Below are 22,028 nucleotides of genomic sequence, written 5' to 3'. Positions count from 1 at the left end.
TCATGTTTGCTCAATCAAGAAAAGCATACTTTGTACATTTGCAAATTTTTATTTTGAAATTACAAATTTTGTATATTTTGTTTGGTCTGAAAGAAACTGACAATTAGTGTTTCAAAGAAATGTGCTCTTTGTAATATTTTTGACCACTTATAAACATTGTCTTGTTTTGTACCAAAACGTAAATGATTGTTGGAGTTCAATTATTACCAAAATAATCGGGATTAGCAGCCCCAATTTACTGCAGATAGTAATAGTGTAATTTTCTGCATTTTTATTTTCAAAATTTTTTCTGAAAGAAATACAACAATGCTCATTAGAAATTAGTAAAGAACTCTATTTTCGCTCTCTCATGCAACGAAATTCTTTATTTTGTACAGTATCAGGGGTGTTAATGAGATGATCTGAGAATTCATTAATTCTGATAATTCTGACATGTTTAAATTTATTGTCTTGTAGAACAAAAAATCATCAGTCCTTTCCAGCTCGACGCCTGTGGCATTTTCTTGTCAAACAGGAAGTTCTTCAGGAGACCTTAATTCGTTACATCTTTACCAAGAAAAGGAAGCAGAGTGAGGTCAGCTGATTACATGCTTTTGCGATTTTTGTTTGTTTTGCACAGGGATAAAGGCATGTCTAATGTCGTGTTTGTGGGGCATCATTTAGGGCCAACACTCCTTGAAGTTGATCCATTAATGGTATCGTAAATTATTACACAGAAAAGTGCTCATTTACTAAGCTCCCAAATAGCAAGCCATGAATAGTGTTCAGTTAGTTTAACCGATTGCACGCACTGTTGGCAACAGATGTAAAAGTGTGGGAGACTTTGATTTTGCAAGTGAGATATCTCCCATGGTTTTCACAATAGAACATTTGGAAGCACACCAAAAGATTTGTATTAAGTTTGATAAATCACATTCCGTTTGCCAAATTCGTCTGTTTGAAAAAAATCTTCAGAGAATGCGCAAAATGAACTACGCAATTTAATTGTGCAATTGAGTTAGACGCAGCACCAGGAGATCAGTTTCAACATCTCTTTGCCGTGAGCAGTCACGTTTTCGCCCGTTGCGTGTGCAAACCTTTTGTAATTCAGGCCCTGAGCATTTATCTGTTGATATTGAGTACTTCAAGTACGTGACAGTTAAGTGACTTTTGTGATGTCTGGAACTGCTCATTACTGTGTGGTTACCCACATACAGATAAGTGTCCCTTAGTGCACACTCTAAGGTGGCCTCATATATTTCATGCTTCAAAAATCCTTTCAGCATTCTTTGAATTTTATTTTTCATTCCATGTTTTATTTTTCTGTGTGTGTGCATGGGTTTCGTGTCGTGCTGTGTTGTGTTGGTGTGTTCTACGCCTTGATGTGTGTTGTGTAGTCTGTAGACAACCATACGGACCATGTAAGGCCAAACTGCGTAGCTGGAGGTAGCGGTCCCAACAAGGTAGTAGTATTACCAAGTATCACCAGGCTAGCTTTGTCTGTCCCTCTGACTGTTGGTGGTAGTCACTACTAGATGGCTAAGCTTGAAGGAGCAACATTTAAGAAATGTACTGGTTGTGGTGAATGTCTGCTCTCCAGCTTGGCTTGATAATGACTGCTCCCGCAGCTATTCAAGCATATGATCTAGTCAAAGCTAATCTTAACCCCTCACAGGGATGTCTGTATTTTCCACTCTCACATCTAATTCCTACCAATAACAGATGGATGTTCTTATGTTTCACACTCTTTGGAGACAACAGCATCTAAGCTTCCTCTACGTGGCACACAAAATATAATTACTAACTTGCATGCTCACTGTCAGAGCTGTGTGGGATTTCCACCACTGATATTTTTGTCAGATCTTTCTCATTTCTTGTTAACTTGACTCTGCTAATGCTGCTTCCACAAAATATGCTGATGGCTGCAGCGGAGTTGATTTCTCCATCCAAATTCTTAACTAATTAACAGTTTGTGTTAAAAGTCCTCATAATGTGTACTGTTGAACCTGCTTTTTATCTGCTCTCCTAATTTATCCAGGTGGAGGCAGATCTGGGCTACCCGGGAGGCAAAGCAAAAATCATTCACAAGGAGTCGGACATAATCATGGCATTTGCAATCAACAAGGTAAAATGTGTAATCCTGGGTGAATTTTATGTATTGGCAAAATATACCATAAGGCTCCACTGATTCCAGATTTATATTTATTTGATTGCATCTCATTGGTGCTTGAAATTAGAGTAGTGAAAAGGAGCATAAACAAGTACCTGGCAATTGGCACAAATAATTTATAAATTATTTGGCCTACAAAAAGAACCGTCAAGCTGCTTCCGAATGTTGATAAGTAGAGTGCTTGAAAGAGACCTTCATCGACAACATTGATGCTTTTGAATAAAGTGGCTTCAAGTAGAGTACTTATATTCATTGGAGGTACTGCTTTTCACAATCTTTCTTGGAAATGAGAGAAAACCCTTTGCCGTTTGGTTCATTCCATCCTTCTTGGCTCTCTCCCCATCTTGCTCGCATTCTTTGCCAGGCTAACTCAAATGAAATAGTGCTGGCCTCCACCCATGATGTCCAGGAAGTTGATGTGTCAACGCTGGTGGCTGTGCAACCCTACACCTGGATCGGAGAGGACTTTGATAAGGAGTCACGCAGGTCTGACTAATTCTGACGTTTCCTTCAAACGACTTATTTAATGCTATGATGAACGACTTGTTAGAATTGTAAAAGTGTGCACCGTTTCTGCAGCTCTGACGACGTGGACTACAAATCATCTCACACCAACATTGCCCAAGCCAGCTCTGGTCCCTTTGCGCCACCGCAGATCCCCGTGTCCGCATCCATGCCATGGCTGGGCAGTGGCCAGACCAGCATGGGGGCCAGCGTGGTACAGGCTCATACACGCATACACACATCCGTATATTTTTATACCATTTCTAAATCTTAACAAACATTATTCACATTCACGACTGTAACCAAGTAAGTGTCTTTGTGAAATTGTATGACCTTAATATTGATATCAAGGATATTGCATACATGCTTAAGAGATTTCCATGGTGGCAGTCGTTCCGCTAAATACATTTACTCATCGATGGCCAGTGCACATTTTTTGAGAAATTTGTATTTTCATTTTTTATCAATGTGTAGGAAAACTAAGATGTGCCGCCTAAACAGCTAGCCTGCTGAGTCTATGGTGGCTGATACAGGCAGCGAGTGTGTTTGCGTTACTGAGAGAGACATTGATAGCGGCCGCTCTCACAGCCCTGTAGCCCAAGGTGCAGCTTTGCGTCACGCTTACATCCGGCCTGGGTTCTCCTCGTTCCCGCCATGTTGATAAATATGTGCCTTATGATGCAGATTGCAGGATAGAAGGGTTTGGTAGGTGAGGGTTGTTGCAGCCAGCCTAGTTGCCATTATGCATTGGTGTCTCGTTTATCTTTTCCAGATCATGAAGAGAAATCTTAATAACGTCAAGAGAATGACCTCCCACCCCATATATCAGTATTGTAAGTATTTTTTTTCACTTGAGTTTATCTTGGTCATCATGTCTTATGCATGTGTGTGTTTTGTATCAGACATGACCGGAGCTCAGGATGGCAGTGTGAGAATGTTTGAATGGAACAGACCTCAGCAGCTCATCTGCTTCAGACAAGCAGGCAACGCTCGTGTCACTCGACTCTATTTCAACTCCCAGGGCAACAAGGTACGTGCAACCCGCGCACATGCATACATGCAACATCATTGCCTTTGTTTTGTCTGTCTGATGACGTTGCTTTGATTGCTCTAGTGCGGAGTCGCTGACGGAGAGGGATTTCTCAGCCTGTGGCAAGTCAACCAAACATCATCCAACCCCAAACCCTACCTGGTGAGTTCACCATCATTATGCCCCCGTTACTTAAATCCTGGAGGCATTGTGCTGGCAATTTGTTGACACCTCCTCACTTCCTTATGTTGCACCATCGTAGTTGTGTTTATGTTAAGGTAATGACATTTTCCAAGGGTGGGGATTTTTGAAGTATGATGTTTCCAATTTTAGCCGTTTAATTTCTACAAAGTTTCAGTTTTGAGGTTGCATATTGTGCAATATATTGTCAGGTACTTGACACTTCTTAAATTCAAACCTGATTCTTCTCCATGGCCCAAAATGACCGCAAATAAGATGAAAGGGTAGTCCTGATACACTCTTGAACAACATTTACTTTTGCTAATCTCGCCGGCAGAGTTGGCAATGTTACACAAAGACCTGCGGAGATTTTGCTTTCATCACATCCTCGAGCCTCATCGCCACTGCTGGACAGTCGAACGATAACAGGTCAGCATCAAGGTTTTTTTTCCAGCGCTGCTGCTCCTTCCCTTTTTGGTACACAGTGACACAAGTGATCTTGCGTTTCCACAGAAATGTGTGTCTGTGGGACACGCTGATTTCACCCAGCAATACCATGGTCCACGGTAAGAAAGCCAAGCATCTCAACACATGACTCCGGTGTTCCATATACGTGCTCCTCTCATGACGTTTATATTTGTTCCTTTTTGTCCCTCTAGCCTTCCCATGTCACGAGAATGGAGCCACTGTACTGCAGTATGCGCCTAAACAGCAGCTACTGATCACTGGGGGCAGAAAGGGCTTTGTGTGCGTCTTTGATATCCGCCAGAGACAACTGCTCCATACTTTCCAAGCCCACGACTCAGCCATCAAGGCGCTAGCTTTGGACGCCTTCGAGGACTTCTTTGTCACTGGCTCTGCCGAGGGCAACATGAAGGTGACTTGCCAAAACCACGCAACTTTTCAAATACCAAGTATTTTCTTTATCGCGATGCGAAATTTTCCAATGCTACTGTGTTTTACAAGTTGAAGTGATTCTAAAAAGGCAATCTGAATAAGCAATGACTTCAACACAAACAAAGCACCTTTGGAATGTTCAGCAAATAACAAAGAATAGGTTCTGCAAAGTTATAAATGTTGGACCACAAATATGAAGGTATTTGCAGTGTGGTGGTAGTTTGTTTTTGGTTGTTTTTTATTGGAGTGGGGGTGGATTTCATTTCAATTCATTTCAATTAGGAGAATGCATTTGATAAACTAATTGTATGGATTGCATCTTTCTCCAGGTGTGGAAGCTGGCTGGCCACGGGCTGATGCACTCCTTCGGCAGTGAGCACGCCAAACAATCCATCTTCCGCAACATCGGCGCCGGCGTCATGCAGGTGGAAACACGTCCCAGTAATCGCATATTCACTTGTGGGGCGGACGGCACCCTGAAGATGAGGGTCCTCCCCGACCGCTACAATATCCCCAGCAGCTTGGTCGACGTCCTGTAAGTTTCTTCCACTTTAGAGGTCCAAAGAGGAACTAGAAAGAGAGAGGTGTGGGGGGGGGGGGAATCACCAACACTTACACTAATAGATGAGCTGGTCAAAAGATTGCAGTACTTGGGCGTCTTCAGCGTGTTCATAAGTTCACCTTTGAGTGACAAACGGAGCTGCAAATATGTGTTTTTCCCAAAGGCTACATGCAAAAGTATCACGCATAAGGTAACATACTTGATTTTAAAGCTAGATTTATCGTCATTTTATTGAAGAATCTCTACTCTTAGAAGGTGTCCCTAGGGAAGCTATGCATGTCCTGTTCTCGTTACGCGGTGCAATCACAGGTCTATTGATAGTGCTCTGTTAAAAGTACTCTGGCAAATCTTTTAAAAAAAACGTGTGTAACTGTTGTCATTTTGTGCCCACAGCTGAACTCTCTCTTAGCATCTACTGTAAGCAGCACTGTGGTTTGTTATTAAGTCAGTGGTATCCAAAGTGTGAATCAACATTTTAGTTAGAATTTTTGTTTCCACTCCTCCCTCCTTTTATGCCTGGCTTTTTCTCAGCCCTTATGGAAGAGTTTATGCTGCATTGCTCCTGTAGTGATCCCCCACTTTTGCAGACACTGACCTGTCCTGGTCTGGCCTTGTGTGCGTGTGCGCGCGTGTGCTGACTCTGCTGTGTGTGCCCGCCCGCCCGCCCACCTGCCCTCAATTGCCTGTTTGTGCGGCAGCCTCACTGCTAGAACATTCCCGTTGGGAAGATGATGTTTTACTCTCGTGACTGTGATTTCAATGTGTTCATCTGTCTGCTTGCCCCATAATCAGTCACCCACAGCGGAAACACGAAAGATTACTTCTGGTATATTTTTTTGCACAAGATGATGTTGACTTCTGTTGTAGTTTTTTTTTTTTTTTTTTCTAATAATTGAATTTTATTATTTATTGATGCGTTTGTTTGGTTGACAATTCCTGTGTTTAACTTAATGCCTTTTATTTTAGGAATGTAAGGGGTTTTACTGTATCTGACTTGACTGGGAGACGTGCAACACAGTCCATTGTCTTAAAGTGTTATCTCGGTAGTCGTTTTTACTGTTCAACCATATAGAATAGATACTTGCACTCAAATTATGGCGACACTAAAAGGATTTATCTCAAATACCGGTTGGTTATTGAAGGAGAAACTGTTAAGTACAAATGAATGTCTGGCTTTATTTGGCCTAGTAGTCAAATGTTTGAAATAGTTTTAATATATAAATGATATAAATATCTATATATATATATATACACATATGAAGTATCCCAGCAGCGTGTACAAACATAAAAGCATTTCTTTATTTTTGGTTTGTATCATACTGGCTGAATTAGCTGTAACTTTTGTTAGGTGTACGTTAGGTATTTATTAAACAGATTTTGTGTTTTTCTCCCGTATTTCCGCCCACTATGTGTATTGTATGTGTTCTACCAGTGACCCTACTGGTGTCTGGTGTGTGTGTGTATATAAGTGTGTATGCATGCACGGCAACACAAACTTATCACGGGCAGGTGCTTGCAAAGGCACTGATGCCAGAAAGAACAGGTCATGGTGTGAGATTTACCTTTGTAAAGTGAATAAATTATTTTTATTTCATCTGGGGATTTGGCAATGTTGTCATTATGTCGATGTTTCCTATCCCTCGAAATAATGTTCCAGTTCTGCTCTATCACAAATCACTATTGTATACATTATGTACAGGTCAAGATATAAAGAAAGACATCAAATACATACAGTATAGATAAAAGCATGCAAGACATAGCTTAAAAAAACTTGGTATAAATGATCGTTTGTTTTGATATAAATTGTGAAAAAATATCTGTTAGTAACGCCTGAATGTCAATCTACCTAACAAACACTGAGATTGCCGTTTAAATACTGTACTTTACACAAATCATGATTGTACTTGACAGTGGTGCTTGAACATTTTATATCAAGTACCACCACCTTAATGACCGGGATTAATATGTAGTAGCTGCTAAGCGTTGATCAAAAAAAGAAGTGGGGGTGCATTCTATATTATTGCAAGACACATTACACAGAGTTTGAAAACTACCACTCAAACATTGGGGGGATAGTTAAATAAAAATTGCACCTAAATAAATATTGAAAGATTAAAGGAAAATTCGTTCAACTTCAATACAACAGAACTGTTCTTGTACTCCAGTGGTGCCTAGAGAGATTTCATATCCACACTCTCAAATCAGCTTTAGCCATTGAAATGAATGGGAATGCCATTTATCTTTTGCAGCCTGCACAACTAAATTTTGATTTTTTCCATGAGTTTTTATTCAGGAAAATTACAGTCAAATATTTTGGTGTGTGTGTGACATGGGTATGTGGGGAGTGTGTATTTGTGGTGGGGAAGCAGGCCGGCTCCTTTAAGCAATACACCCTGAAGTGTGTATGTATGGCTGTATGGGAGTAGTTAGCCAGCTAAAGAGCATTAAATAAATGGTTTACTGGTACGATCCGTCTCAGTTTATCAGCAACGCTCCTGTTGTTTCCTCTCACTCACACAGTCAAACACTGCAACAAACGCAGCATTGGTCATAGAGGTGTTCAAAATGAATCAATTATTTGTGACAATTAATGGACTATTAGATTCATCAACAACTATTTCAGTAATTGAGTCGTCCTTTAGAGCCATTCTTTAACTTCAAATTGTCAAAATCCACTGATTTGAACCATTCAACAGTAATCTTCAACCATACAGCACTCGTATCTACTTAGAATTTTAGTTTGCAAGTCAAGGCAAAAAAAAAAAAGCAGCCCAACAACTGTGCGTATCTCGGAAAAAGCAAGTCACTCGTATCTCAAGCCCCCCTATAATTTAATGTTTGTGCCACTGGTTTAAGACACAGGCCCATTATGCCTGGTTGGAACATTTAATTCAGTGATTATTTTGCATATATTGCATCCCTGGTCCTAATCCACTATAGAATATTTCATATAAGTCTTTTCCAAGAGCTAACTATATGCTTTGAAAATAGTTTTAAAAAAAATCAAGTTTGATTATCAGCTGTGTTGCATGTCACTCATCAGAGATAAAGTGGACAACATAGAGTTTGACGTAGTTGTTGTCCCACACATACAGATGTCTGTCTTTGGGGCTATAGGAGAGCATAGCCAGCACTCCACCTGGAGGCCTCAGGTCAAAGGTTACATTAACTGGTTTGCCCTTCAGCAGGTCATACGCAAAGGTGACCCTGGCGTCCTTGGTGTCCGTGACGTACAGAACCCCGCAGGCGATGAAGGCGTTGCCAGCCTTAGTGCGGGGATACGTGGTGTTGATATAAGAGGTGATGGAGAAGCTCTTCTGGTCCAGTTGGGCTACCACGATGCTCTCATCCACATTGGAGGCGTAAATCAGCCATAGACCGTTCTCATCCGCTGCCAGTTTGAAGTAGGTCTTGGAGTTATGCAGCAGATAAGCCAGGTTGTGATAGAGAGCGTTATCTACAATGAGTGTGCGAAGCTTCTTTGTGTCCAAATCAAATCTGTCACGAAACACAACTCGTTGAGTATGCATTAAACATCAGTGCTTCTCATTTTTTAAAACCTTAAGTAATATTCAGCTCACAAAGTACATCCAAAATGACCTAAAAATACAGGTGTAAGTCTTCATCAATACACTAAAATGTCATGTTTAATGTTATTTTAATCCACTGTAATATTATACACAGTTTGAACAATAACACGCTTAAATCACATTTATTTGATGTGCTGTGCACAGTTTGCCTCACAAGTGACATGTAGTTGTCTTAGGCTTCTAATAGGTAATGATGGGGAAAATGAAGCTTCAAATTCATGCTTCATGAAGCAGTTTTCATTTTCTAATCATCAAGATGCCATTATTTGTTCAACCCTAGACTGAAAGTACTGGCTTGGCATTCTTTGAACTTTATTCAAACCAATTATGCCATCCAGAGGAGTCGAAAAATACAATTGCTTCATGAAGCAAATTTGAAGCGTCATTTTCCCATCACTAGTATGATCTGGAATAAGGGTTCAAATGGCTTTCCATGAGTTTGTGTGGCATTGCTTACCTGGCAATGCTGGATGTGCCAGCAATCTGATAGTAGAAGGACCCATTGTGTACTGTGTGACCGCACCCCTGGTAGAACTTTCGAACATTCACCATGTCACTGTTGTTGTATTGCAACGCTGCAATACTCTGGTACTCCTTCAGCATACGACCTGTGAGGAAACAGTATTTCTTGTTCAAAGCATATCCGGTCAACAGTGTGAGGCCAACAAGGTCCAACCGACCCGAAAAGTGTTCTGCCACCCATACGCGTTCGTCATTGAGCACGGCAGTGTCCTTCATCCATGTTCCAAATGTGCTCTCCATCTTTGACACATTTCTTGGGTTGATCAGAGATTTTATCAGGCACTCTGAGGGGACAACAAAATGAAAGTTACAAGTGCAGCCCGATAGATATGAAGTTTGCTTTTACAACAATCCTGATTCTAATTCCAAATTACAGATTAATCAACAGATTAATTAAAAATGTTGTGATGGATACAATAACTGTTTTTTTTTTTTTTGGTCCCGTTAAGATTACTACAGTAAAGATAGGAATTACAGATAGCACCTTTGACAGTTTGACATTACTTTGTCCCTTAGTATTTAAGTTTCTAACAAAGAAAAATCATCCACTATTTTGGGAAGGGGGGTGAATATTATTGTTTTTCTCTCATGTGTTGCTGTCTAAAAAAAAAAAAAAGTCTGACAAAATCTGGCGATTTTTGCTGATTTTAAAAAAACTAATCATGCCCGATCAAATCAGGCGAGTCATTAATCTGACCCTGGTTTCAAGAAATAACGGCGCTTGTTTTGATGTCTTTTTTTTGTCTTTGTCAATTAATTTCATACATAGGCTTTTGAGGTTGATCTGAAATATTTTGGTTTTACTAAACTAAAAAATAAAACAAAGTAAAAAATGTACTACAATGAAAAACGCACCGTTCCTCCTTGATCCCTTCTCATGGAGGTTCCCAGTTGTCTTCACAAACGAAGTATCATCATTTGGAATTGAGTACAATTGTTCTAGAAGAAGCATTAACAAGAGGAATTAAAGAGTCCTATTTAAAATGGCAAATAGCTCTTAAGCACCCCCTAGAATGATCTTTCCATCGATCTGTCTAGTTCTGTCTGTATGTCTGCCTGTCTGTCTTTCTGTCTGTCTATATCCACCCATTCGTCATCTATTTCCCCTCACCCATGGTCTGAGCTGCTTGCAGGTGTGCTCTGTGATGCCTCGTTCTTGTGGGCCCCTGAGGTCCTGGAGGTCCAGGGGGACCCACGGGTCCAGGGGGCCCGGGAGGGCCAGGAGGACCTGCACAAAAAGATTCAAGAGCTCAGGGATCATGATAAGTGACAACAACACGTCGCGACTCACCCTCGATGATGACATCGTTGGACGGTTGACCATCCTCTCCAGGTAGGCCAGGCTCTCCTTGCTCTCCCTTTTCCCCCGCCTCGCCTTGTTCTCCCCTTTCTCCCGGCTCTCCTTTTTCACCTGTGACCAACGACCAAGACAGTGTTACTGCTTTCAACACTATTCTTAAACTTCTCGTGAACTGGAGAGATTGATATGAAGTGCCGTATGAGCCTAAAATAATATTCACCTCTCACTCAAGCCCCCCAAAAAAGTCTCTCACTCACACCAAAAACTCTGACATACGCCAAAGCAGTTTCCTTTGTTCCAAAATAAACCTAACGCTCATCATGTAATCCCTCAAACTCAACAAAACAACACTCATCCAAAACTGTTTGCAACAATTCATGGATTTGTCAGGATTGGGAGACATCAATGTATTTTATGACCTCATGAGGTCATTTAGATTTTTGTTTTCCTGATGATAGATTCAGAAATCCTACATCCGGATGGTCATCAGGTACTCGAATATAACCTGGAGTGTAAATATTAGGGCTAGGGAAAAATAAGTGTCTAATTCTAAGTCCACCACAAAAATTGCTTCCTCGAAACTGTAATTAAAACTCGGTTAAACTCGTGCTTGTTAAAGCTTCTCCAACTAACTAACTAACTAACTAACTAACTAACTAACTAACTAACTAACTGACTAACATAAGCTTGTTCTAGCAACACATCATGAAGCAGTTATCGATTGCAAGTCTGACGTGACCTTTATTACATGAAATGTAAAAGGAAAATAAAGATCAGCGTGACAGTCACGGCTGCATAATTCATTCATTCATTTATGATAGGGCTTTAGTCTAATGTAGATTATAGGGACATAATGTTGATGGGCCGATTACCCAAGTAATTGAGCAATAGAATAATCGATTATAAAACGATTAGTTAGTGACAGGCCTAATACTAACACCTCACCCTTACCTCTTTTCCCTCGTTTACCATCAGCTCCGGGAAGCCCATTCACCCCAGGAATGCCATCCGTTCCATTAATGCCAGGCATGCCGTCTGCACCGGGCAAACCTAAAGTAACACAAAACAATGTTGGGCTCTGAACGGGAGTGTGCATACGCAATATACTTTACGTGCATGCCACATACCTGGTGGTCCTGGGGGCCCTGTAACAAACAGTTGAGAAATGTTAGACTATATGAAGGGTAAATAAAAAGTATGTACATATGGGTCAGACTGTACCGGCTAAGCAGACTCCTTTGGTGCTGTTACAAATGTCGATCAACAATTTAATCTAGTAGGGAAAGAAAAGAAGATTTAATTTAAGAGGGAATAAGGCTGTAGCTAGAAGTGTATTCATAATTTTAACACAATGGTATCATCAACATATCTTATAACTGAAACAAAATATCTGCTATCACATTTAAATTTTATCTGGAATTACTTTTTTTATTTCCATGAAGTAAAAAAAAAAAAACAGTAAAACATGTTAAATGGTTTATTTTGATAACACAAAATGTTCTTGTTTTTACACACAAAATTTTTTTAGTTTTTCTCCAAATATTTCTATATCAGTAATAACATAAAAAATGTTATCTAATTCATTCATCCATCCAGTTGTATGTCATCTTACCGGCACCATGGAGTACGTGAGCATCGTCATCATGTCATCGTGCACGCCCTCCTTTTGGTAATGATGGTTATGACGATGCTTGTGCTTTCGATTGTGCCTGGGTTTCAACTCAGTTTCCTGCCCAACTTCCTGGCTGACCTCCTGCTGGCTGGTCTCCATATCTTCCCTTTGGTGATGCTCCATCTCCAGTTCCTGCTCTATCTCTTGTTCCTCATCCATCCCTACCTCCTTCTCTTGTGTCCCCTCTAATGCCTTCTCCTGCTCCTCCTCCAGCTTGAGCGCATCACTCCTCTTGTTTCTGGAGTATTGATACCGCGGTTTGCCAACATTCCTCTGAGCTCGTTCTCTGGGCATCTCTTGTAGAAACTCCACCACTGAGCTTTGCTCCACCTGGCTCAGCCTGGCCTCCATCTGCTCCAGAAGGACATGTTGTTGATTCTGCTGGACCAGAAGCACCAGGAGGCCCACAGAGTTTAACAAGGCCAGCACGCATGTCCCGTAGAGCACCAGCCGCTGAGGGCGAGTCATGCTGGGGGTCGGGATCCACATGGTTACCGTGTCCCCAGCTCTTCTCTTGGAGTCACCCGTACAACTCAGCATCGGTAAGAAATATTTAAAGCCACAGCAAAATAGTCCTTCCTTACCACAAATGAGATGAGCACTCCAAAGGGGCTAAGCAGAAAGTCAGTCTGGATTATGTGAAGGCTGGCTGGTAAATACAGCGCCTGTTGTGCTGCTCCCCAGTCGCCAAGTGGGTGTGTGTATATATGTGTGTGAGTACATGCAAACCAGTTATGTAGGAGTGGGCATGACACAATCTTCTGGGCCTGTCTGGGAAGAAACCCCCGCCTGTTCAGTCACCTGATTTATATTCAGCACAGTCCATTCTAGAGCATCGCCGTGGGCAGACACATACACATGAAAGCACTTGCATATTATACATTGTAGTGGAACATGCAGAGTAATGCTATGATTTATAGTTCATTCAAGACCGTGGACCTTTTTTTTTCTTCTTGAATGGAACTATTTTTTTTTTTAATGATACTTCTTTCCCTTCCTAAATCATCAACAACGCATTTTTGTCCCCTTACTTTCTTCCTTGCTTCCGATCTGAGATTCAGACCAAAACCAAGAATTGTGAGGCACACTTGCTAACCACTTGATCACCGTGTTCTCCTTTTCTTATGTTTTCCGTGATTGAATCTTATTTCATTTCCTTTTACCTTGTTTACTTCCCCTATGAACTACCTCATCCCCTGTCTTTTTCCTCCCTTTCTTCAACATTTCCTTCTCTGCCTTTCCCACCCAAGAAATGATAACCACTTAAAACCAAGACACTTCGACATCTCAACTATTTAGTTCATCCTATTTCTTTTGATTCAGTTTAAGGGGAGTGAACTTTGCTTTCAGTCAAGGTGAACAGAAAAGGTTGGAACTGGAATGAACCATTGTCGATTAAGATGAAAGTATTACTCTGACAGTTGTCGCACTCAAATTGAGTGTGTTCTTAATGATGCTGAATGGATTATATCAGTAGAAAACCAAAGAAAACTCACATCCCGTCAATGTACAATTACAGTGGACTTTTCCGCAAGTCAATTCATGACCTCTCCTCCAGCAAGCCATGCCCCCACCGCCTTACATTCATGCAGCCTCCATCCACTGACTGTGACAATGACCTATTTCAATTGCTTCCATTTGGGCCGTAAAAGTGACATTTCTGTGGGAAAATGACAGGTCTGCCATAGTTGCTGGAGGCCTTGAATGCATCCTTGACAGTGAAAAAGTGGCTACTTCCTGTTGCCTGCAGTACAGACAGAGAGCTATTTAAACTATGTGAATGAATGATCCTGACTTGAACCTCATGATTCAAGATGGCTGGATGGATAGATCAGAGGAATTTGAGGACAAATTTGGACCAAATGTTAAGGGTTAAAAACATCCCAATATTTTTCTACTATAATAAAAGTACTCACATACTGTACACATACTACGTATCGAGTGCAAGATTCCAGTTGGTTTCAGGTTCTGGATTTCAAGGAGCAGATTCTAGCCTGAAGCTGTGGGTCACCGACAGAGAGTTGTTGACCAGCTTGAATCCCTCCAGCACATGTGTACACACATGCTGCATTAAGAGCACATCAGGGCTCTCTTCTTTTCTGCCTTTTATTCATGGTGCTTCAGGACAGTTGAGGCTGGGGGCAAAATGTTCCAAAACACATAAAAGAGCAACCATAACACGCTGTGGTCGCGTGCATATAAGGTGCACAACATGCATCATAAAGTGGATTTATAAATGAGTGCACTTTAAGGATACAATGTGGACAATAGTATTGAAACTCCTAAACAGAATTACTGGAAGAATCATTTTTATTTGTGTAGATGTGCTCTCACTCAACCTTGACCCCAATAAGGACAAGGGCTAAAGAAAATGGATGCATGATAATAGATGATGAAATTCATCTCAAATGGTTTATCCATGAACTGTAGCTAACTAATACAAGTACAGTACACAGTGCAGGTCCTGCTATGGCCCCTCCTCCACTCTTCCTGAGATGCAGCTGTTGTCTTTATCTTCTTTCAAACACTAAGCTATGATGTCACGCTTTGCTCCTCCAGACAAGGACAAAAGTCTTTATATTTTTAAATGCTTCACAGATGCGTTATTGTTATGACATGCTTTTTCCATTTGCGTCAAGGAACGACTGTACGTTGACGTGAACTTAGAAACTTTGCTTCGACAAAAGCTTTGCTTTTCAGCATCATGTGGCATATCTCGGCAATTATGAACCTTAGCCTCATAGTCCAGGAAATTACGGTAATTTCAAAAATCAATTTGTGTGTTATTGTGCAAAAAAATAGTTCCATGTTGATATATTTATAGCAATTTACTGTTAAATGTGCTTGTTGACCCCTCAAGACAAAAGGGGAGGTTATATTAACATCTGCTCATAAGGAGCATTGGTTGATCATGCAAAACAATCTGGGTCTCTGACATCATGCGGAATGCTGCCATCACATCAGGGTCTCAGCACACAGTCAACCGCTTGAACACAACACATTCTTGGACGAGAGTGGGCGATGGCTGACTTATACACAACAAAACAAAGGCATTTTTCCTCCAAACAGCAAAGGCTTTGTCACTCTTTGCTGTTACTCTTTCAGTATTAATATGAATATAAATAAATATTAGATATGGACACATTTCAATGAACAACTCAATATGTTCCATTAATTTTTGGCAATGATCTGGATGTTGCCTCTTTAGGGGGGCGCAAGAAATGCGTGGGCAGCCCAATTATTATTACCCTATAAACAACTGCATGCATGCGCACATGCATGGCAAACACACACACACACACACACACACACACACACACACACACACACACACGCTTCTAACCTGCTTTGGGCCACGATCGGCGCTTACACATTAGATTCAGATGATGGATGGATTAGTTATTGTTTGGTCCAAGTCACATATACATTTCATTTTTCAGGGGCCAAGCGATTTTGACATTAAGTGGAGCGGAGGAGAGATGCATGAGATGATAAAAATATATTAAATTTAATATAGTTTGAGGGATTTAGTTTGAGGGAGCACAACATTTATTTGAGGGGGCCAGGCCTCTGCCTAGATTTACTTTTGCCCTTGTGCACGGATATGACCTTCCGGGCTTGGCACGACAAAAGTATAGCAAAACTCACAGACCTTTTATGATCAAGGAACTTTTATGTCCTTTAGAAAATTCAACCTGCCTAACTCCCACCTCTTCGGCTTCTTTCAAGTACGGCTATGTTGATTTGTTTAGCACTCCCCTGCCTCCAATGGCTTCCAAACTTTTACGGACAGCTCTTGCCTTTTCCACCTTGCCCGCTAGATACTCCATAACTCTAAACTCCCTCTCAATGCAGGTGGATTAAGGAGTTACTCTCCATAAAACCTCCGCTCGCCCTTGAGGGCTCCTTGACCTCTTGGTGAGGGCCTCTGGGCACATCTTCTGAGTCACATCGAAGCTTTAAGATCTCTGCCTGATTTTAATGACTGACCGCCCCAATCCCCAGATTTGTTTTCTTTTCTTGACAGGGAATCAAATTCTACAGTGCCAGACGTGTCCAGGCCTATTTTCCAGAGAGCATATGCATGATCCAGAAGAGGAGCTGGAGAATATCAAAATGTTTGGCATCAATTCAATTCATCGTAAGGCATGGTGGTGGTCCCATGTGAGATTTTGAGTCAAAACTTTCTTGCATCAATGAAAGCATCGAAGATGAAATGTGGCTGCAGGTCTTCCAGCATGACTATAATCGTAAACACGACAATGAAGAAGTGGCTCCCTCAAAGCATTTCAAAGACATTGAGTGGCCTTGCGAGTGTTCAGACCTCGACCCCAGAGAAAATCTGTGGAGTATTGAAAGCCCAAAAACATCACACAAACATCTGCATGGAGGAATGGGCCAAAATATCAAATACAGTGTGAAAGTCTGGTGAAGGCCCACAGTAAACCTTTGCTCTTCTTATGATTTTGAATTCTAATTTATTTTCTTCTCGCTGATTTTTTTTAATTATTCAAAATGTTCAAGGTTATTAGCAGCACTCTTCAAGAATGGGGGTCAAATTTACAAGACATTTATTTTCGCTTGCACGGACGTAAGTCCTGGTGCGAGTGCTTTTGTTACCTCTATTTTATTCGATTGTGTAGGTGTACTGTACACAACCTGTGTGAGCTAACAAGTGTAAGTAAGCTACATGAAAGATTCATCAATGACAGTAATGTAAAATCTTCCTCCCTCACTAAATCATCATCCAAGCAGGTGTTCATTTATGACTTTTCCAAGCAGAATCATTTGATGATCAAAGGAGGCGAGTGCAACATCTCATCAGCGAACTGTCAAATACTGCACTGTAGCCTATGCGCAAGGACACGGGCCTCAATCCAAGCGTCAAGGTTACAAGTGTATTGTTTACTTTTTCCCCGCACATGTTGTGGCTTTTGCGTTGCCCTGACCTGGCTCATAACCCAAGTCGACAGCCTATAAAGAAGAAGCGCTTGTGCTTGCGCAGCTTCATTGCAGCGTTTGTGTCCGTCTTATTTTCAATCGACCTTCTTATGGAGCTGATGTCTGCTTGTGAACGGACCACGACTGTGGTAGACTTGGAAGCGATGGCGGCGGAACTGGCCCCTGCTTCCCGGAATGCAACCGTGGGGGCATCAATTGGGATTTCCGTGGCAACCAGAAGTTTGCTTTTACTCATCTGTCTGCTGCTGGTGGCTTGCGGGCACACGGACAAGCGTCGAGTACCAGGTGGGTCATCCGGAACAGAGTCCTAAGATGACTCGTGTCTTTCTCAGCCAGTAATCAGTCAGTTACTTTTCTTTATGTCACTTTTCTACAGGTCCATATTTTTGCCTGGGATTGGGGCCGCTTCTGTCATACCTGAGATTTATTTGGACGGGCATAGGCACAGCCAGCAATTACTACAATGACAAGTATGGTGACATTGTCAGAGTTTGGATTGATGGAGAAGAGACGCTCATTCTCAGCAGGTTGGTTCTTTAACTTAATTCTCAAAAGGTCAACGATTCACATCGTAAAATGCTATATCATTATTATGTCATGAGAAAATAATCTGGGGGATTTTTTTTCTGCTAGAAATTTTGCATGGGAATTACGGGCAATGAACTGGGAGTGGAAGATAATTAAATGTAAAGGTTTCATATTCAAGTAATGGAATGAACCATAATTGAACATTTTTTGCCAAACAAGAGCAGAAACGCAACAAATTCAAACAAAAACAGTTTATTTGCCTTGATTCAACTTGATTCATGAAAATGAACATCATCCACTTCAATGTGCTGCTCCATACCCCTGCGGGTCCCTCCTGGCTGGAAAACATTGACCTAGATAACTGTTAATCAATTCATGCAGGATAAAGCGGAAAACACACACAGTTTTTACCAAGCACATTAATATCTTATTTAGTTATATTGGGACCGTACATTAAAAAAACATTGGCAGTTGCGCTATTTAGCTAAGGAACAACATTACAAAAATAAATAGATACAAATCTTTTTGCATGACAACCAAAATCTGGTTTTAATCAGGATTCTGCTGAAAAATATTTAACATGATAGGCAACCTTCAATCTTGTAAATTGAATTCCTGCTCATTCTAACCCTAACTCTTCTATTATCTTTATCAGAGCATCAGCAGTGCACCACGTTTTAAAGCATGGACATTACACCTCAAGGTTTGGCAGCAAATTAGGACTAAAGTGCATCGGGATGAATGAGAGAGGGATTATATTTAACAACAATGTCACCCAGTGGAAAAAAATACGTACCTATTTCACCAAAGGTAAAACCATTGCACTTCAATTGAGTTGATAAGCAGCTAGCAAAGGAGGTGAAGAACTTTGACATTTTGTTGCAGCCTTGACGGGGCCAGGCCTTCACCAGACCTTGGAGGTGTGCGTGTCTTCCACGCAGAACCACCTGGAGCACTTGAGGAAGGCTGTGGGAGGAGACGGGTTGACAAACGTGGATGTCCTCAATCTGTTGCGCTGCACTGTGGTCGACATCTCCAATAGACTCTTCTTGGATGTGCCCTTCAATGGTAAGTGGAATATTGTTGTCATGGCCCTGGGCCATATTGTGGTTTTTGATTTATTGAAAGAAGGTGGTGGCCCACTGAAATAGACATTTTGCATAACAGTAAACAGCTTCACAAAAATCCTCCAACTCCACCATAATGATCACGGGCCATTTGAGTCCCAAAAAGGATGAAATGGAAGAAAATACTTCAAATTTAATACAGAATATCAGACAAAATAAAGGAACAAACCCATTTAGCAAGACACCTGAAGTAGATTTTATTAGATTGTTTAACACTTATTTAGATGAAACAAGCCTCTCTAATGTTGTATTGTTGTCCAGAGAAGGAGCTGATGCAGAAGATTTTAAAGTATTTTGAGACATGGCAGACAGTCCTGATCAAACCTGACGTCTACTTTAAGTTTGACTGGATTCACCAAAGGCACAAGTCGGCAGCGTAAGTCCCGTGATCGGACTAGAATCCATCAAAATCCACCACTTCAATGTTAACATTATCCTTCACTTTCCAGCCAGGAGCTCCAACATGCCATTGAGGACCTTGTGGAGCATAAAAGAAGAGAAGTGGAGCAAGCAGAGAAACTAGACAACATCAACTTCACTGCCGAGCTCATATTCACACAGGTTGGACAAAAACGTTTGACCCGTCCACCACGCTAGGACAAAAAGAATATTCACTATAATCATTTGGTTTTAGAATCGTGGCGAGCTTTCCGCTGAGAATGTGACTCAGTGCGTGCTGGAAATGGTGATCGCCGCACCGGACACGCTTTCGGTCAGCCTCTTCTTCATGCTGCTGCTTCTCAAACAGCATCCACATGTGGAGCTGCTGCTGCTCCAGGAAATAGACAGCGTCATGGGTAAGGATTGGCAGTGTGCGTGTGTGCATGCGTTCTATTTTTTTGTCATAATTATTTGATTAACATTGATTGTAGAATGCTTGAGATATATGTGGCAGAGTTGTGTGCTGTTATTTTCCCCACATGCAGCCCACCCCCAATGCCAATAAGTCAAAATATCAGTTTTGAACTCGTGATTTGTTTGCTTTTAGGTGAGCGACCCCTGCAAAATGATGACCTTCACAAGCTGCAAGTTCTGGAGAGCTTCATCAACGAATGCTTGCGCTTCCACCCTGTGGTGGACTTCACCATGCGGCGTGCACTGTGTGACGACGTCATTGATGGCTACCAGGTCCCAAAGGGCACAAATATCATTCTGAACACCGGCCGCATGCATCGCACAGAGTTCTTCCCCAAACCCAACGAATTGAATCTACAAAACTTTGAAAAGAATGTAAGTAGACATTTTTCTCTTGAGTTACAATACAAATGTGTTCATCGGGACAAAACTCATCTTAAAATCTGCACTTTTCCGGAAACAATACTGACACCATGTTTTGCTTTTGTCCCTCCTTTTTTTAATTGAAGTTATTAAGTTTCATATTTTGGTCCAATGGAATGATTCCACAATTCATTGAACCCCCACAGAAAGTATTCAAAAGTAGTAATAATAATATCACATGTGCCATCTTGATGTGAGCTGAAAAGCTTGTTTTGACAAAAGTAGCGCTTTACTGCCATTTTACAGCTTGTTGGTAGTCAAGGAACCATGTTGAAGTGAGTTAACGAGGATCTTTGTTTAGAGTTAAGTAGTGTTTTGCTGCCATCTTGTGATATTTGGGTGCCAATGAACTATGGCAGGATGGGAACATAATAAATAAATGAATGAATGAATGAATGAATGAATGAATGAATGAATGAATGAATGAATGAATGAATGAATGAATGAATGAGGGGGAAAAATTGGGTGAAGTTTGGGTACAACTCGAAATGAAGCTCCTCAACACAATTCCTTGGTATCAACAATCTGCGAGATGGCGTCAAAGCACAACTTTTGTCCAAACAAACTTCTCAGCTCATGTCAACATAGTACCTTGGCTCCGAGCTGCTACAATACACTTTTACAAAGTGAGGAAAGGAAGGAAGGTCGGGAAAAAATGTGCAAATGCTAAACCGTGAATATGCGAGGTTTGGCTGATAATAAAACTAGACTGATTTCTTTGATAACTTTCAAGTGGCTTTCCTTCTTCAGGCGCCACGTCGTTACTTCCAGCCATTCGGATCGGGCCCTCGAGCATGTGTAGGCAAACACGTTGCTTTGCTCATGATGAAATCAATCTTGGCGACGCTGCTCTCCCAGTATTGCGTGTGCCCTCATGAGGGTTTGACTCTGGACTGCCTCCAGCAGACCAACAACCTCTCCCAGCAGCCTGTTGCGCACCAGCAGGACAGCCAAAGTCTCGCCATGACTTTCTTACCCAGAAAGAGAGGACACTGGGACCCTCGTTGAGACTCAATGCTTGCCTCCTCCGTTTCCAGACATTTATATAGTGACTAAATAAGTACAATACAATATTGGTTACTTATTCATTGAGTTCACCTTATTCAATGTAAACAATTGCCAAGTGGATATATTACATACATTGAGCTACTATGTGTTTTGCTGTTGCATGGCTGTACAGATCTTAATTGTGCTGTTTTGGTAACATGTATCACTATCGTATATTAAACTGTATATTATTATTATATTTTTCACTTTCAATAAATTATTACTGAATAAGTTATTGTCTTTTGTTTTGCCGCATCATAATCGTGTGTTGAGGATGAATGACAATAATGTAAAAAATACGAAACGCTATTTTCATCCTGTTGAAGGTAAGTTTGTCGTTACATGTGGCGGCCAGAAGAGGTCACTGCAACATTCAGTACAGCTGAGGTCCTCAGTTAGTGCTGCGATTAGAAGTGACAGCAAAATTGGCATGATGTTCCATTCAAATCTTTGATCAATTTAGTATGACGTGTGTAAATAGGATGAAGACGGTTTTTATGCCTAAATCGGAATGTAGACTAAACACGTTTTTCCACTACAAGTACCACTTTTGGCCTACACGTATGCAACTAAATGTTGGTAGTAAACTACTGTCCTGCACTACTATACTACTGAGTCCCACTAGTGCACCCGAATCATTCCACAAATATACTTAATTCTCTTATTCGTGAGGACAAAGA

At 41.2% G+C, this 22,028-nt stretch overlaps 3 protein-coding genes across 5 annotated transcripts in view; 2 read left to right on the top strand and 1 right to left on the bottom strand.

Annotated features, from left to right (window-relative positions):
* dmxl2 (Dmx-like 2) overlaps window positions 1-6,916 on the top strand; it is a 29,033-nt gene extending 22,117 nt beyond the window's left edge. For 2 of the 3 annotated variants that reach the window (XM_049717854.2, XM_049717851.2), the window contains 12 exons: window positions 457-574; window positions 1,377-1,442; window positions 2,018-2,104; window positions 2,514-2,635; window positions 2,729-2,867; window positions 3,426-3,486; window positions 3,556-3,683; window positions 3,768-3,845; window positions 4,201-4,292; window positions 4,377-4,429; window positions 4,523-4,740; window positions 5,090-6,916. In XM_049717854.2, the coding sequence (XP_049573811.1) occupies window positions 457-574; window positions 1,377-1,442; window positions 2,018-2,104; window positions 2,514-2,635; window positions 2,729-2,867; window positions 3,426-3,486; window positions 3,556-3,683; window positions 3,768-3,845; window positions 4,201-4,292; window positions 4,377-4,429; window positions 4,523-4,740; window positions 5,090-5,299 (1,372 nt within the window). In that variant the 3' untranslated portion in view covers window positions 5,300-6,916. The remainder of the gene's footprint in view (window positions 1-456; window positions 575-1,376; window positions 1,443-2,017; window positions 2,105-2,513; window positions 2,636-2,728; window positions 2,868-3,425; window positions 3,487-3,555; window positions 3,684-3,767; window positions 3,846-4,200; window positions 4,293-4,376; window positions 4,430-4,522; window positions 4,741-5,089) is intronic. The other variant, XM_049717853.2, reaches the window with a different exon arrangement.
* On the bottom strand, window positions 6,875-14,526 carry gldn (gliomedin). The gene is made up of 10 exons (XM_049717870.2): window positions 12,347-14,526; window positions 11,956-12,007; window positions 11,862-11,879; window positions 11,686-11,784; window positions 10,726-10,845; window positions 10,546-10,662; window positions 10,290-10,373; window positions 9,593-9,718; window positions 9,370-9,520; window positions 6,875-8,820 (listed from the first exon to the last, which is right to left on the bottom strand). The coding sequence occupies exons 1-10, from the start codon at window positions 12,944-12,946 to the stop codon at window positions 8,355-8,357; spliced, it is 1,833 nt and encodes a 610-aa protein (XP_049573827.1). The 5' UTR covers window positions 12,947-14,526; the 3' UTR covers window positions 6,875-8,354.
* A 2,240-nt stretch (window positions 14,527-16,766) lies between these two features.
* Window positions 16,767-21,579, top strand: cyp19a1a (cytochrome P450, family 19, subfamily A, polypeptide 1a). Its single transcript, XM_049717871.1, has 9 exons — window positions 16,767-17,653; window positions 17,745-17,895; window positions 18,552-18,706; window positions 18,782-18,964; window positions 19,285-19,399; window positions 19,473-19,584; window positions 19,658-19,820; window positions 20,012-20,253; window positions 21,052-21,579. Exons 1-9 carry the CDS (start codon window positions 17,260-17,262, stop codon window positions 21,307-21,309), a joined length of 1,773 nt encoding a protein of 590 aa, XP_049573828.1. The 5' UTR covers window positions 16,767-17,259; the 3' UTR covers window positions 21,310-21,579.
* Window positions 21,580-22,028: the final 449 nt, after the last annotated feature.

The sequence above is a fragment of the Syngnathus scovelli genome, chromosome 4, assembly GCF_024217435.2.
Source record: "Syngnathus scovelli strain Florida chromosome 4, RoL_Ssco_1.2, whole genome shotgun sequence".
In the NCBI taxonomy this organism is placed as follows: domain Eukaryota; kingdom Metazoa; phylum Chordata; class Actinopteri; order Syngnathiformes; family Syngnathidae; genus Syngnathus; species Syngnathus scovelli.
Note: the sequence above shows the minus strand (reverse complement) of the source record. Positions and strands in the feature narration are given on the sequence as shown.

Coding starts and splice junctions, on each gene's coding strand:
- gldn (XM_049717870.2), bottom strand. CDS start 12,946: ATGCTGAGTTGTACGGGTGACTCCAAGAGAAGAGCTGGGGACACGGTA. Junction 10,374..10,545: donor GCAAGCAGCTCAGACCATGG/GTGAGGGGAAAT, acceptor TGCTTCTTCTAG/AACAATTGTACTCAATTCCA. Junction 8,821..9,369: donor GGCACATCCAGCATTGCCAG/GTAAGCAATGCC, acceptor GTTTCGTGACAG/ATTTGATTTGGACACAAAGA.
- cyp19a1a (XM_049717871.1), top strand. CDS start 17,260: ATGCGCAAGGACACGGGCCTCAATCCAAGCGTCAAGGTTACAAGTGTA. Junction 17,654..17,744: donor GGACAAGCGTCGAGTACCAG/GTGGGTCATCCG, acceptor ACTTTTCTACAG/GTCCATATTTTTGCCTGGGA. Junction 20,254..21,051: donor TACAAAACTTTGAAAAGAAT/GTAAGTAGACAT, acceptor TTCCTTCTTCAG/GCGCCACGTCGTTACTTCCA.